At 38.4% G+C, this 15,836-nt stretch overlaps 1 protein-coding gene across 1 annotated transcript in view; it reads right to left on the minus strand.

Moving 5' to 3' along the window:
• TRHDE (thyrotropin releasing hormone degrading enzyme) overlaps nucleotides 1-15,836 on the minus strand; it is a 207,960-nt gene that overhangs the window by 69,017 nt on the left and 123,107 nt on the right. The window contains exons 8-9 of the mRNA XM_053977659.1: nucleotides 9,389-9,454; nucleotides 6,776-6,963 (exon numbers count right to left, since the gene is read on the minus strand). Of these exons, the coding sequence (XP_053833634.1) occupies nucleotides 6,776-6,963; nucleotides 9,389-9,454 (254 nt within the window). The remainder of the gene's footprint in view (nucleotides 1-6,775; nucleotides 6,964-9,388; nucleotides 9,455-15,836) is intronic.

The raw sequence follows: 15,836 nt of genomic DNA on the forward strand, positions 1-15,836 counted from the left end.
ATATTCAGATTTTTTTAAAAATGCAACAATCAGAAAAGTCTCTAAAAATGAAAAAGCAGAACAAGAAACCAGGATGTCCTAGTGGCTTTTACATAAAAGAAAAAACCCTATTGCAACAAGGAGCACACAGCACCAGCGCTGGGCTAGTAAAGCAAAGGCACTGTTCCATCATGTGTCCAAGGCAGGCAAGCTTGCTCCAGGTCACTCACAAAGGCAGCTCCTCTGCCTGTTCCTATAAAGAAGCAGCACTCACCAGAGCACTGTCCTCTCTCAGGCTGCTGGGGTTAAGCATGTCCTTATGCACATCAAAGGACAAGATCTATTGGTGTCACAGAGCTGGCCTCTACTCCAGTGTGTATTTCAAGAGAGGGAACACCCCACGCTTTCCCACTCTTCTGCAAGAACAAGTATTTTCAAGTACCTGCTTGACCAGCTAAAAAAAATGGTTAAATCAATATCTGGCAGTGTTCACACACAGTTTTGTGATCCACTGAGGACTCTTGATTTTTTCATCTCATTCCTGTTAATTCCATTTCCTCTGTGCCTAATACACTGGTACCTTTCTTTCCTGGAGCCTGTTCCCTACATCATTATTACAGCAGATATAGAGACATTTAGGTCACTCCATATGAACTAGGGGTACCACATTCACTCCCTAAGTAACAACACAATAGTTGTTTCTCATAGAAACACTGATACAGGCACAATGTTTGAGGTAGAGTAAAGATGAAAGGCATAACAAGAAAACACTCAAAGGACCTGAGAAAATAGAAGGTGAAAGGATATTTCTCAGAGACAGGGAGGTAAATGAGCACTTTGCTTTCTATTTATATTTTGTTAGCCCTCTATTCTCAGTTTATGGAACAATATTTGTCCATATTATGGTCCTTTTTTATTACATAATTAATACTACATATGCTACATTAATCTGCAATTGTTCTAAGAACATAGCAAATATACTAATCAGCATTGTGTTCCCTTGTGCTTCTAACATTCTGGTTTGTGTTTAACCAGCTCCTTGGCTGGTAAGTGGCCAGAGTAAGCTCCCCATTACTGCTCAGGTAATATGCTATACAACTATGTAAGAAGACACATGGCAATATCCAAAAACAGCAATGCTTTTACTATGCAAATCATTATCAGTAAAGGGACAAGCACAGCCATTTTTCTGCAAAGCCTGAATAAATACAGGAGCTTTGTCTATGACATTCAGAAGAAACTTGAAGGGAAATAAATTCTGCAGTTAATCATTCATCTTGGAGTGTCTGCTGAGCAGCTCTGCAGCCCACTCTAAAGCTTTTCAGCTGTGGCAATTACTACAGGGTGTTAGACCCATGGGTCTGTACAGCTCTGGTTTTGCTGGTCATGTCCATGGCTTGCACTGTTCAACTGAATTTTCCCCAGTTCAGCTAACACATAGAAAGGTGCCCAGGATTACACTATGTAATGTATGTATATCCTGTGCATACCCTGATCTGTTCATCTTCCTGTTTTTCTCTTTCTTCACACCTAGCTGTGTTCAGTGCCTAGCAAGACATTCCCCTTTAGAATAGTATCATGAACAATCAAAGATTAGCTATGGAAACTGCATGCATGATAAGAACACCATATAAATGAATATTATTCCAGCAACATTAACTTAATTATTTTGATAACACTGGAAAGGTTACTTCTCCACTTTTACAGAGACAAACTCTGTATATTTTTAGAGGGCAAAGCACACCCACAACCAGAAAGCTTTGGTCTGCTCTTCAGTATAGTATATAAAAGGTATATGGATTTCATCAAAACTGGTTAGTTTATTGTCTACACCACAAATTATTTTTCATAAGATTTTTGTCATCTCTGTGAGCTGTTTTGCAATGATGGATGAGACTATTGCCTTAAAATCATGATTTTCTGTAAGCAGGGAAAGCCACTGAACCCTGTCAGATGGTATCACCTTCTCCCCTGGAGCCTTATAAACTAAGGGCATAATCTATTCTCACAGGGGTATACAGGAGTCAGGACCAAACTACACTTAACTAAAGGGTTGTTATACAGGGATAGAATATGAATTATACAGTTATAATAGGAGTTTTAAAGTTTTGCTTGCATAAGCTGAAATTGCTACTGAAAGATTATACCAACCACAGGCTTTGGCACTCAAATCAAAGTTGGTGATTTTGGCCCTTCTAAGGAATTATGTTTCTAGGAACAGCGTCTGTAATTGTCAGTTTTAATTTCTCATAAAATAAGAACTATGGATGATGTGAAGGCATAAGTGTCAAGTAAGATCTATGTTCAGTATACAAAGAAGTGAAATTGTGTTCCTTCTATAATTTCAGTCCAAATGTTAGAGCTTAGCAGCCATACAGTCAATTGTATGCACAGAAATAAATCACAGTTTGTATATGTATGGCTCTTGAGACACATTTTTCTTCAGGTATAATGACGAGGAGCCCAAATATACAGGAGATTGGAATACATGTAATCATTCTCTTCTGTAGAAGGATTAAAAACACTTATAGTAATGGACTTGCCATAAACTACTGCCAAAGGTATCAACAATTTTCACGTTTATCGTTTGTCACTTAGAAAAATCTGCTTGATGCTTCTGTCTTCCTCTGCATGATTTCAGAGTTAAAAATTAAATATGTAGCTTCACATTTCATTTTTAACAGTTAATTGCTGCATAAATACACAGCATAAAGCAAAGCACAGACATTTTATAAAACCAGAATGTTTCCAAAATATTCAGTTGCCTCTTTATTTACATTTCTTATGCAGTAGATATATTTGAAAGACCTACTTTGAAGTGACTCTTTCTACAGTAAGGCAAAGTTAAATTTGCCTAGACAGCATCTGAACCAAAAATTTAAACTCCTCATCATTTTGAAAGCAATAGAATTGACATTTATTGCTGTGCCATACCAAACTACAGCCCCGCCTCTGGATAACAAAAGACTACACGGTAGATGGATGCTTTAAGAGCCTTCCCTGGAGCCCTCCAGTGCGTACTGTGATGCCTGTTTAGATGATAAATTCCTGGAAATGCCTGGACCTGAACATTTTTCTGTGTTTTGTGCAGATCTACTTCTTATGGTGTTTAGAATGATCATCACGATTAATCCATAGATTAACTACCCTAAGGAAGCCAATGTTGCTTGCCCTACAAGAGCACAGCCTCAGATGTGGTATAAATACCATTTGCTCTCTGTTATTTACAGTGCCTATTACAGCTCCCCAGGGAGACATGAGTCCAATGCCTAAATTCATGGGTCATGCAGGGGAGGTAAGCACCAACTTTATTAGACTCTGAATTAGGCCACTGATCCGTAACACCCACAAAGCCTGCATGCTGATTATATATATATATATATATATAATCAGCAGACATCAGTAAACCCTTGCCAACTTCCTGACCAAAGCCACCCACAGAACAAGCCAGAACACTGCAACACTGCACTGCACAACAGTGCTACCACTGCCCTTGGTGAAGCTGTAGAAAAACTGTGTCATGTCATACACTTCAGCTCTTTCAATATTAAAAACCAAGGTAGAGTAATGCATCTCAAATTATCAAATGACCACACACTAATGTGATTTTCCCTGTCTACTGCCTTCACAATAACTGAAGCAACAGTCACTTCAGCAGTGGAAAAAAAAAAGAAATAAAAAAGCCAAACAACTGAAAAATATCTAGGTCACTACCAACTAAAAGATTAAATTTATTCTCAGTATCTCAACTTTGTTTTTTAGTTAATTTGATGGTATGAAAGGACATTATTGACACATGGCCACTGTGCATACCCAGCCACATGTGCCTGTGGGCAGTGTATGAACGAACTGCATGGTCAGTGTTATAACACTCAGACACCAATTTATAAGTAAGCCATAGGACTTTAATGAAAGTTGATGGATGATTTTTGAAAGGTGGATGGCATAGGTGAGTTTCCCCTTTTGCTAAATGTATATGGTTCCCGTTCTTTGGTATTTCTCCTTATGTAACATGACTTTCAAATAACTTTGACTGGGAAGTGGCAAATTACCTCTGTCTGCTCACTGGCTGGAGAAAACAACCCATCTGTAAAGCCTTTCTTGAGCAAGGGGTTTCTTCTCTGTTTGTGCTTAAAAGCAAATGGAAGCATAGGAAAAAAAATAATCCAAAGGGGGAAGAGACCTGCCAAAGGAGATACCTATATGTATTGTATTGCCTGTTAGGATACTAAATTCCAGGCAGGGCTCACATGGATATCTTTCCCTGTGCTCTCTCTAGCACTAAATCTTATTTCCAGTGTTTAGAAACAAGAAACAATGTTTAGAAACAAGAATCATAATAAAATCTGTGGACAAAATCTCCTAAGAAACCCAGCAGAATTTGCCCTGGTGGTATTGCCCTGGTCATTCCACATATGGCAACATACAGTTTGAATTACAAATTAATGTCATGTATGAAAATAATACTAAGTCTAATTCTCACCTGTATTGGGTTTGTATGGCAAGGTTTTGGTGTGTTACAGGGGTGGCTTCTGTGAGAAGCTAACAGAAGCTTCCCCCATGTTCAGCAAAGGCAATGCCAGCCACAGAAGACCCATTGCTGGCCAAGGCCAAGCCCCATCAGTCATTGTGGTAGTACTTCTGAGGTAACGTGGGGAAAAAACTGCTGGGAAAGAGCAGTCAGAGAAAGGAGAATATGTGAGAGAAACAGCCCTGCAGACACCAAGGTCAGTGCAGAAGGAGGGGCAGGAGGTGTTCCAGGCACTGAAGCAGAGATTCCCCTGCAGCCCATGGTAAGGCAGGATGTGACCCTCCAGTCCATGGAGGTCCATGGAGGAACAGAGATCCACCTGCAGCCTGTGGAGGACCCCACACTGGAGCAACCTGTTCCTGAAGGACTACACCCTGAGGGAGGGACCCACACTGGAGTAGCTTGTGAAGAACTGCAGCCAGTGGGAAAGACTCATGATGGAGCAGTTTGTGGAGGACTGTCTCCTGTTGGAGGGACCCAACGCTGTGGCAAAAGCCCTCTACCTGAGGAGGAAGAAGTGGCAGAGACGTGTGATGAACTGACCACAGACTCCAATTTTGCTCCCCTGCACTGCTGGGGGGGAACAAGGTAGAGAAAATCAGAAAATCTGGAAAGAGGGAGAGGTACAGGGAAAGTGTTTTAAGATTTTTGTTTATTTATGCAGTACCTTTCTTTGATTTGATTGGTAATAATTTGCCCCCCCCCCATCCCCTCCAAGTTGAATCTATTTTTCCTATGATGGTACCTGGTGAGTGATTTCTCCCTGTCCTTATCTCAACTCATGAGTCTTTCATCATATTTTCTCTCCCCAGCTCAGCTGAGGCAGACAATGATAGAGCAGCTTTGGTGGGCACCTGGTATCCAGCCAGGGTCAACCCACCATATCACCCTCGTATCATTTACACACCCAGTAGTCTTTACTCATACATTACAGTAACAGTTACTTCAATCAATATTGAATACCTAGAAAATCTATTTTTAAAAGTTTCTACAATACATAGAAGGCTTAACATATCTGTTTCAGTAAATCAAAAAAGTAATAATTGCTGTTTGGTGTAGTAAAATCCACTCACATTACATTACACATATATAAACTTGCACAAAAGAAATTTTCGAGATAGGAAGGGAGAATTTCTCTACTGCTGCACTGAGCTGTGAGTCATGAACACTTCCAATAGTCCACATTCAGTTGTTTAATCTCTTTTTCACAAAGGAACTAATTTCAGCCCAGAATTTGGACAGATGCTTAATACCCTGTTAGGTTGTTCCAGTATGGCCAGAAAAACAACTATTTACTCTGTGTCATGTTTGACTTTCATAGTATTCATGTTCTAAAAAAAGATAAAGAACTTCTAAACACTTTCCAGTAAATGTTACTATCATTTTAGGCCTTCCTCAACAGGAATATTCTACAAGCTCTCATATATCAATCAAAATTTTGTATTAAATTTTACTTTTAAACAATCTAAATCTACTGGACAAACATGTAATATTCCAGGTTAATAGTGTGCCCTCTCTCAAACTGAGCATGAACAAGTCAACACAAAAACTTCAAAGGCCATCTTGAAATTCTCTAGCATCAGCTCTTGGCCTTAAAATACAATGCCAAAACTGCTTGAAACAATAAGGATCCCCAGGATCAGACAGGAGTGTCAGCTTGTCTTTGGGATGAAAGAAGCATATATAGTCAGCTGGGAGCAGGAACAAAACAATCTAATAAATGGAAAAGCGGTAGAGACAGAGATGTTGATTTCAGCCAGTGTAACAGTTCCTATAGGACCAGCTCAGCTGCCTCCAAAAACATAAGAGGTGAACCCCCTGCCTTCTACAGAGGTCCAGTTCAGCTCCTGACTCCTTCCCAAGTAGAGCAAGGTCTGTAGCTGACATATATTTACATCTGTCTACTCGGTGTATGAGCATTGAGAGGTCCACTCCAAATAATTTCTTAAGAACTATCAGACCTTCCAATCACATTCCAAATTACTTCATGAAGTGTGACAAAATCAAAAGAAAAGGGAAGGAAACAGATGAGTGATGCAAGACACTGCCACAGAGAATTGTCAGGATGCAATTGGGCATTTTTTCCCCAGTTCTTTTCATTAGACTCAACTTTACTACAGTTCAAATTGAAGTATCACCACACGCTATTGATCTCAAGCAAAGCTTAGATTTCTAAATAAACCATTTGCATAAAGATACACATATAAAGCACTTACTTAAAAAACTAAAGCATCTTGAAAGATAGTAATTGAGAAATACATGTACCTGTTGTCCCCACGGACAGGATCCTTGGGTTTAGTATCACTATCATAAACAAAACGCTCTTGGGAGATGACTATGATGTTGTCTGTAGTTTCATTTCCCAAGATAGTGATAACAGGGTAACCCATCTGTAGTGTCCACTGATCCATTACCTCTTGGATATTTACAGATTTTCCAACCCTTTTTAAAGCCTTGGGAAAAAAAAGAAAAGTTTCAATACACTGAAGCAGTATCAACATGTAAAACCTTTTTTTTTTTTTTTTTTTTCTGTCCCTAGGATCATAACTATTTTTGGAGGGTAAAATAACCATCACACATGTATGCAGATACACACGCACACTTACACAGAATACACAAACACTACATAATTGAACTTCAGGCTCTGTGTATCTTAAAAATAAATGTTGAGTAATCTTAACAGAGAGGAGAGTGACAGTCAGAAAATCATGTTTTCCACATCATTCAAGTACTTCTGCTGAAACAGAAGAAATAACCTGCTTTACAGGATTTTAACAAGAGCCACAGAAATACTGGGTAGCTATTCTTAACCAACTCAGGTTAAAAAAGACAGTGTTAGTTGATCTAGGAACCTACAATAAGGCATATTTGAAGGGCCTTAATTTCTAAAACTACAGGGCTTATCTGTTCTGAAAATCAAAATTACAAATTATTTGAAAATATTGTCCCTTATGTCCAAAGTGAGGTTATGTATACCAAGATATCCCCTGCTGCTTCATAAACTGCACCTGTTAGAACACATGGAGGATTAATGTGTTCACATTTGATTCTACATGTCAGTAAAAATGCTGTTTTACAAGTGGATTTTCATCTGAAACACAAAGAGATACTATAGCATTGTGGGAAATGCGACTGCATATGAGGGGAAAGAGGCATCATTTGTTCTTCAGCAACGGACATGCTCCTAGCTGTCAAACAGTCCAAGATCACAGACTGAGCAACCTCTGATGAATACAAGCAGAAGATGTCTTCAGAACTGAAGCTGCAGTTGCACTGCCTTAGGAACAAAGGGGCAGGCAACAAATGCATTTACAGCTGAGGCAAACAGAATTATTAGTTGCAAGAGTAGATATGAGCATACAGTATAGCTATAGTGGTTATGGACCAGAACACAGTCTCATTTTTGTTCCACTTTATTAGCTGCAGATTCTGCTATTCTTTCAAGACAACATTCATTCCTCCGACCTCCCATCACCCAGAACTGTCCCAGAGCCTTTAACAGAGGAAGGAAAGAAAGATTCTTGCAGTGACATTCAGCTACAAATTAAGACATGGATTTAAAAGCCTGACTGTATGTTACTTGTCTCAACTCTCATTAGTCAGTACAGACATAGGACTTGGTTCAGTTGACCACATGTAGGTGAATAATGTCATTTGACCTTTACATGCCACTCCAGAAGAGCAGAGATTTCCCCATATATCTTATGCTAAATTGCTTAGACACACCTGAATGTCTTAAACATCCTGCTGCATGTAATCTGGCACTAGTTGCCTATATCTGAACAACCATCTCAAGTCTCTAGTCAACAGTCAGTGGTTCAGGCTTATTATAAAATAATCATGTAGTGGCTAGCCAATTGAATTACTCTCTATGCTCTGCTAATTATATCGACTACATTTCTGGGACTCCAGTTGTTCCTATTCACTAGTATCAAATGACATGTCCTAAAATATTCAACATATTCTTTCAGAACCAGTGTATCTACAACAGACGTGTTCTCATGTGGCAGCTGGAAACTAGGTAGGATAAATTAAGGTAAAAGCTGTTAGAAGTCTGTGAGTCAGCAACTGAAGACTCAGTGAGAAGAAGAGGATCTTGGACACCTAGTTTACATGTATATACCTGCTTGTCTAGATGTCTTGACCTCCAGCTAAATCCTAGTTTTGATGTCAATAGTTACAACTAGATTGCCATGTTTTGTAGGGCTTGAACTGGTACTTGTGCCAAAACTCTCTGACTGTACTCCACATTGCCCTCCACTCAGTCTGTTTCTGGGGAAGACTCAGACTAGCTCAGACTAGTCCCATAGGGGAGAAATTATGGGACACTTTGCTCATTTTACAAAAATTATAGCCATTGTGGAGCCCTAGACCAGGTTCTAGAACTCAAGCCCACCCTGGATATGTAAGTCTCTATAGCATGCCAAATTATTACAGTAAATAGTACTCTGTTTACATCATACTTTCAGGATTTAATATTTTTGTCCTTCACAAAAATCTTAACTCCATACAAAATCACAAACTCATGTGATGGAAATGCCAAAGTTCGGCACTTTCACGTGCTTTCTAGCTTATGGGTCTCAGTGTGCTGCCACTGAAGTCACTGATAGATTCCATGAAGTATCTTTCACTGCACATCAGTGACATAGCACATGCAGGGAAATATATTCTAACATAACAAAGTATATAAATGCTGCAGAAGTCATATTTTTAATGTTGCCACTAGGTTAACTCAAATGGAATTTCTTTGTATCAGTTTTGATATTTGCTCTGTGGTTTGAAGATCTCAATAGGCATTATTCAGTCCTGATCTCACCAAGAAAAACACCATAGCAAATTCCTATTTCTCCCCTGGTGCAACAGATTAAAACATTTTACCTTTGACAATGTGTTCCAGAGATCATTTCTGGCTGCATTGCCATACTTGTGAATGGTTAAATAGTCCTACAGAAATAAAATAAAAATGAAAATCGGTATTACAATACATAGGCCACACAACTAGAGCTGTGCATTGCTGCTATTAGGAGTTAAATCACATCAATGTTTGCATTTGTTAGAAATTTAGAAATATACAATATGTTCATCCTAAGGGAATAAATAAGCAGTTTCTTAAGCTACTTTGCAATGCAAAAATTGTTGCTAAAATTTAATTTACAACATTAAATGCTCTTCCTTTTCTGTGTAATTCATTCTATAAGCTAAATATCTTTATATATATATATATATATATATATATATATATATATATATATATATATATACACATATATATATAGTTAGAATACTAATCTTGGGAAAGGTTCCTAGGTAATTCTTGGCAATGAAAGGAGAAGCTGCTGAAACACAGTTCTAGTTGCTATTTTAGCAGGTCATTCTGCTTTGTCTAGTGTCAAAAATCTGTGCACTTGGATAACAGTTGCATTTCATTACATAAGATTTAACTGAGCAATAGTCCATCTGAACTCCAAACTCTTATCTAGGGAGATCCTGGCCCTTCAGTGTCAAAATACATAGTCCTGGCTACTAGAGTTGCAACAGGTTATCACAAAGGCTTTCCACAACAGGGAACAGTGGAAGACACATGACAAGACACATGGAGGACACGTGATGGTTGTGCACAGGAACCTACATGTTTTTTCAAGCCACCTGTGACTCAGAGTCTGAGGAAGTTGTAAACTGAATGCTTTCACTTACTCCGCCACAGTTTCAATAACTGAACGTCCATTCTTCTCCCGTAACAACCAGAAAGATAATTCCCAATAAGCTTCGATCATATTACAATAACTTCCAAAATTTATAGTTTAAGCGTATTACCAGCTTGGGTCTAGGTCTTTCAAGCATAAAATACTTCCTTTTTAAAATGATTTCTGGAGAGGCAACACTGTTGTTTCCCACTATCCCATGTCCCTTGACAACAGCTCACTCAGTTACAGAAGTGAAATTCAGCAGTGATTGCTGGAATAACATACATTTCAAGCATTTGATTGGGAGAATTAAGTGAAAAACACAGATCAGAGGTTGTACATCAACTGGTTCTCCTACAACTGAATTTCTACCATCTTTACTTTACACCATGATAGAAGACAAACCCTAATTTACTGCACAGTGATAAAACTAGGACAAATTTGCTGACTGTGTTATCTGTGCTTTGTGTGAAGTAAGATACTTTGGGAATAATTAGCATTTGGAAAGCAAATTTTCTGATGCACAAATTGTAGCACCTGTGACAGATACAGCTTTTGTCAGCCAACTTATAGTGAAACAAACAACAACTCCCATTTAATCACAGACTAGGAAGGCTAAATGAGAACACTGACTCTTTAAATGCAGTGCTGAGTCTTAACAATGTCATGAGACTAACTCAGAAAAAAGACAATATTATACCGGCTGCCCCTATAGCACACTGTGCTTCCCTTTTGTCTAAAAATACAGAATCATTTAAGGCACAGTGAAACATTCAATAGCTTCCAAGGCTAAAGAAGCTGAATTGCAAATTAGAAAGCTAAAATAGGAATAAACAAAAGTGGGACAAGGTAAATAAATAACAACAGATATTTGCATATTTTAAGCAATGCTAGAAAATGCTGCATATATTGGTCCTGTTAGAATCGTTATAGAGCAAAATAAAATGGGTGGAACACTTGAGGACTTCATCCAGGCAATAATCCTGTTTACCAGTCTACCATTAGACATTATATTTGACTTTTACATTTTGTGTTCAGAAAGACTGCAAAGAAATTAAATGCTTCTGCCTTTTCTTTTGGGTTTGATTTTGTTCAGTTTTTTTCCTCCCAATACAGAGATTGGGAGGTTTAAATGTGGCTTGTCACTCAGTTAAAAATTTATTATCCTCCAATCTAACATGTTTATCTCACAAAGAAAAACAAAAGGAATCCTAACCTTTACCATGAAATAAGAATATACAATAAGAAACACAACGTCTTGGTACGATCCTTGTACCATACAGCCCAATCATCAATTCTGTCATTATTTCCTGAAAGTTGCATCAAGAGCATAAACGCAACATAAAACTAGGAGTGTTATCAAATGCATGCACAAAAAGCAGTCGTAAGTGACAGCGTGTATCAACATAGGCTTTCAGTAGGAAACCGACATTGGAATCTCAAATCTGAGTGTGCTTTCCAGAGGCACATGAGCAAAAGGCTTCTGAACTGGGTCCCGTCAAATATCCTCTTATTCCTATCCTCATATTTTTTTTTCAACAATAATCAGTAGCAGACACCTGGAAACAGTATAAAACTAAAAAAACATACAGTGGTACCTCCCACAACTGCTCTTCCATCATCCAGCACTTCACGGCACCAGAAATCCTAAGCAGATTAGTATCCTTGCATTTAATAGTTATCTTCTGTGAATTTGGCTGGTTGCTTTCTGAACAAATCAGCATTTCCAACACCTTATGAAAAAGCATTTCTCACTTCAGTGATTTGTTGTGTGATACCTGTTCGAAATGCCTGCCTGTCCACTGGTTTCATCTGCTGCTTCCTACTTCTAGCATTAGAAGACACAGTGCATTACTGTTCCCCACGTCACTCTCCCCAAGCCACTCATGTTTTTACAGATCTTTATGGAATGTGTACAGCTTTTATACTGAGAATTCTGCCAGACCCAACCACTCCCAGCTCTGCTGCAAAGTTATGCTGCCACCCCAGCTGCTGACTCCAAAGGTAGTTTGGATAGTTTCTGACCCTGCCTGAACTTTCATTCACCAGATGATGAGCCTCACTTCCTCTTGCATTGACAGGCATTTAGCTTAAAAAGGAAAAGACATATCAGCATCAAATACATATCAGGAAATAGTAAAATAGGAGCCAAAGATCTATACATACCCTGTTTGTCTATTTTAAAGATGGAACAAGCAGGAATATAATCCATTTTTCCTCCTCCTCATATCTAAGTCTTAAGCAGCTTGCAGAGGGGCAGAATACATGCTCTCATTCACTGTAATTCTCCAGGGCTGGAGTATTAGCCTGTACATTCAGTAGCAAAACCACAGTGGACAGAACACAGATGCAAGCCACAGAGCAGAAAAGGAGAATGACACTGAAAACACAGCTGTCTGAATTTAAGCTGTGCTCAGCACAGCTCCAAAGGAGATGAAGTGACTTAAAGCCACTTATTCATAAACACATATGCCCAAAACCATCTGGCTGCAAGGCTGCTTCCCATCATAAACTTGCAAGTCTATCACTGACAAAAGCTGTTCCATCGACAGGAGTAAGTTGGAGTATGAAGATATGCATTAGCCACCTTCCTGTTAGCTATACCCTTCAGTGTATGTGCGCACAAAAGAAGGCATGAAAATCTCTTTAACAACTCAAGACTCAAGAGTGCTCTTCTACAACTCTTCCATTCTCCTTCGCTGCAATGCTGCCTCTAAAGTTTTTCATTGTCATGGAGAAAGTAGGAAGAGTTCACAGACCCTAGGACACTGTCACACAACATAAAAATTAATCAAAAATACACACCCAAAATAATCATTTGGGTTTTCATTTTCAGCAATGCATCTTCTTGTAAAATTCTTCCTAATATTTTCACATTAAAACATGAAGCCACTATTTGCCAAAAAGAATAATGGAATGTGATCCATTCACCTCTACTGATAAAAAATTAATCAGACAATGCAGTTTACTAACATGTTTTAGCAAGTCTTAACATTAAGTAAATAAATAAATAGACAACTAAATATCCTGATTCTGTGATACCATGAAAACAACGTCCAATTATTACACTACCAAAATGTAAGAGCCTTCCAAAAATCCCAACAGATTTAGACTACAGTATAATGTGTTATCAAACAGTAATCTTAATCCTCCCCAAAAAAAGAATTAAAAGGCTCAATGCTTTTGAAATTATTTCTTGCAAACTGGAGAAGATAGCTTGAACAGTAGTAGGAACAGTGAAAAACATTAAAAGATTTTGAAAGATGGTTTCAGTAATGCTGTACTGATTAAACTTTCAGACCTTTTATTGTAGTAGATATTTTTAAGAAAAGGAGATTATTTAAAGGGGGAAAGTATTTCATTTTTCTGCAATATTGCCTATTAACTAAGCCTCTTGGTTACAAACTAAGTGAGCTACCCCACTATCCAAACATGATAATGCTCACAACTAACAAAAGGTAGCGACTGATAAATACCAGAAACTTAATACCAAAAAGTTAAGCAAGTGTAAAGGAGGAGTAAGTCTCCAAACATGTGCCTTACTTTCAGGGGAGATTTTACATCTATGAACAGAAACCGAAATATCAAATCTAGGACTAAACTCCCTTCTCAGTTAATCTGTTTGAAGTTGATTGCTCAGCTGAAGGAACAGCTCCAGACTTACATGAGTGATGCTGAGATCTGAACCAGATTGAGATTGAGTAACTTCATTTTTCTCTTAAAGGTAACTGGAAAATTCCACTATACGAAAGAGGAAAAGTGGAAAACTATTTTCATCTCCAATTCTTGTGGCTATGTTTCTCCTTGCTCAAGGCTCAGGTAAAGCAAACCTGCCTCTACCTCCCTTTTTTGTATTTCATTCCTACTCCTCAGTGCACATCCTCCTCCCTTTGGCCTACAATATGTTCTTCTTCAATGGTTTTATACATGAGTGCTGTTTATCACTGAAGATTTAACTCTACAAATAAAAGCATTTAGTTCAGGTAGAAATCAGTCTCTAAGGCTCCAGGTATCAAATCCAGTGTGTTTGTTTTCCTGGCAATTTATATATCGAATCTTAAGCCAACAGACACCATCTGACAGATACTGACTCTGACTATAACATGCCCCTTTTTCCTCCCTTCCTTCACACTGCTAACATCAAATCTACTATCACACGTTATCTTAACATTGTCTAACATTCAAATAAAAAAGCTTGGGCAAGGGTCAGAGGGTAGTGCACATGTTCACAAAGGTGAGCAACAAACAAAAGGGAGTAAGAACCAGGGGTAAAGGACTACCAGCAAGCTACAAAATTCTGAAGATTCTCATAAGAGAGGAAGACTACTGAATAGAAAAGCTAAAATAGCCAACTAGATTTGCAGTATTTTTCAGCTTTACAACAGACTAATCCTGAAGAAACAGCCATAAGGAAGAGAAGTGACCACCCTCCCGGCTGGGCAGTCAGCCAAGAAACAGAGTAGGTAAATTTACCTTACTGGTCATGGTCAACACTGGGTAAGGCAAATTAGTTGGGGGTTAACTCTATTTGTGTCAAGAATTAATTTGTACCAGTGAGTCAAGCTGCAGAGCTACCTCCAAACTGAAAGAACAGCTGTTACCAGACCAGTTGTCAAAGCACTACTGCAATGCCAGCTAAGAAAAAAACTGGAAAACAGGTTTTTCCTGGACAAGTAAGCCAAACAACTGCTTCACTTTCTACATCGTTTTACCAGAAGTGCCCCAAACTGCTTTCAGGCAGTCTAGTAATAAACTGCCAACATACAGAATATACTAGAGTCATAGAATGTATTTTCATCACAGTTTCTACCAGAGGATCAAAAATGTTGATTTTCTTCCTATACTTTAATCTATTACTGCTGTAAAATGTTCTTCCTATGAAAAATAAAGTTTCTCAAAAGTCAAGAATTTAACTAACTAAAAAATCACTTCAACTTAAAATAACAAAAAGCCAGCATCAAAAATATATTGAAATAGCAAGCACATAAGGAGTATAAGGTAATGCCTGCAGATAGCAAGCCTGCTTATGTAGATAGTCATTACCTAGTATTAAAATTATCACATCTGTTACAGTCACAGCATCAAATGCTTTCCTGTATCTGCCTTGAGCTACAGTTTGATGATAACTCGGTGGTACAGCCAGACTAAACAGGTCCCACAACCTTGTGTGTGCTGTTCCTTGGACCCATGACCCTGTTTGTGATGCTGCTTTGCAGACTAGACCTCTGAAATTGCCTTTATAGGAGCGAATCTAACATTCCCCCCTAAGGACACCTTCCTTCCTTGATCAAGTTTACCAAGAAGGACTCCAAACTCTTCCACTGGTATAAATGAAGTAGTGTTGGGTGGTCATGAATGAAGGAGAACAAGCAGCTGGAGGCAGCATTGAGGAAAACAGAACAGTGGTTCCCTAAGCCAGCGTCCTGTCCAAGTATGTGCCAAGTATTATGAAAGAGACTGGACAGAAAGATACACAGTGGTGATTTCAGAATATAGCTAAGAGAAAGATTATCAGTGCATCACATTTAAGGGGAACAAAATTTCATTTTGAAGTGTATTTCTCTAAAAGCAATGCTCAAATGTTCTTTTCAAATGTTTAAGTAACAGCTGGTAGTGTCATTTCTCATCAATAAGCTAATTTT

Source organism: Vidua macroura, chromosome 5 (genome assembly GCF_024509145.1).
Source record: "Vidua macroura isolate BioBank_ID:100142 chromosome 5, ASM2450914v1, whole genome shotgun sequence".
Taxonomy (NCBI): Eukaryota; Metazoa; Chordata; class Aves; order Passeriformes; family Viduidae; genus Vidua; species Vidua macroura.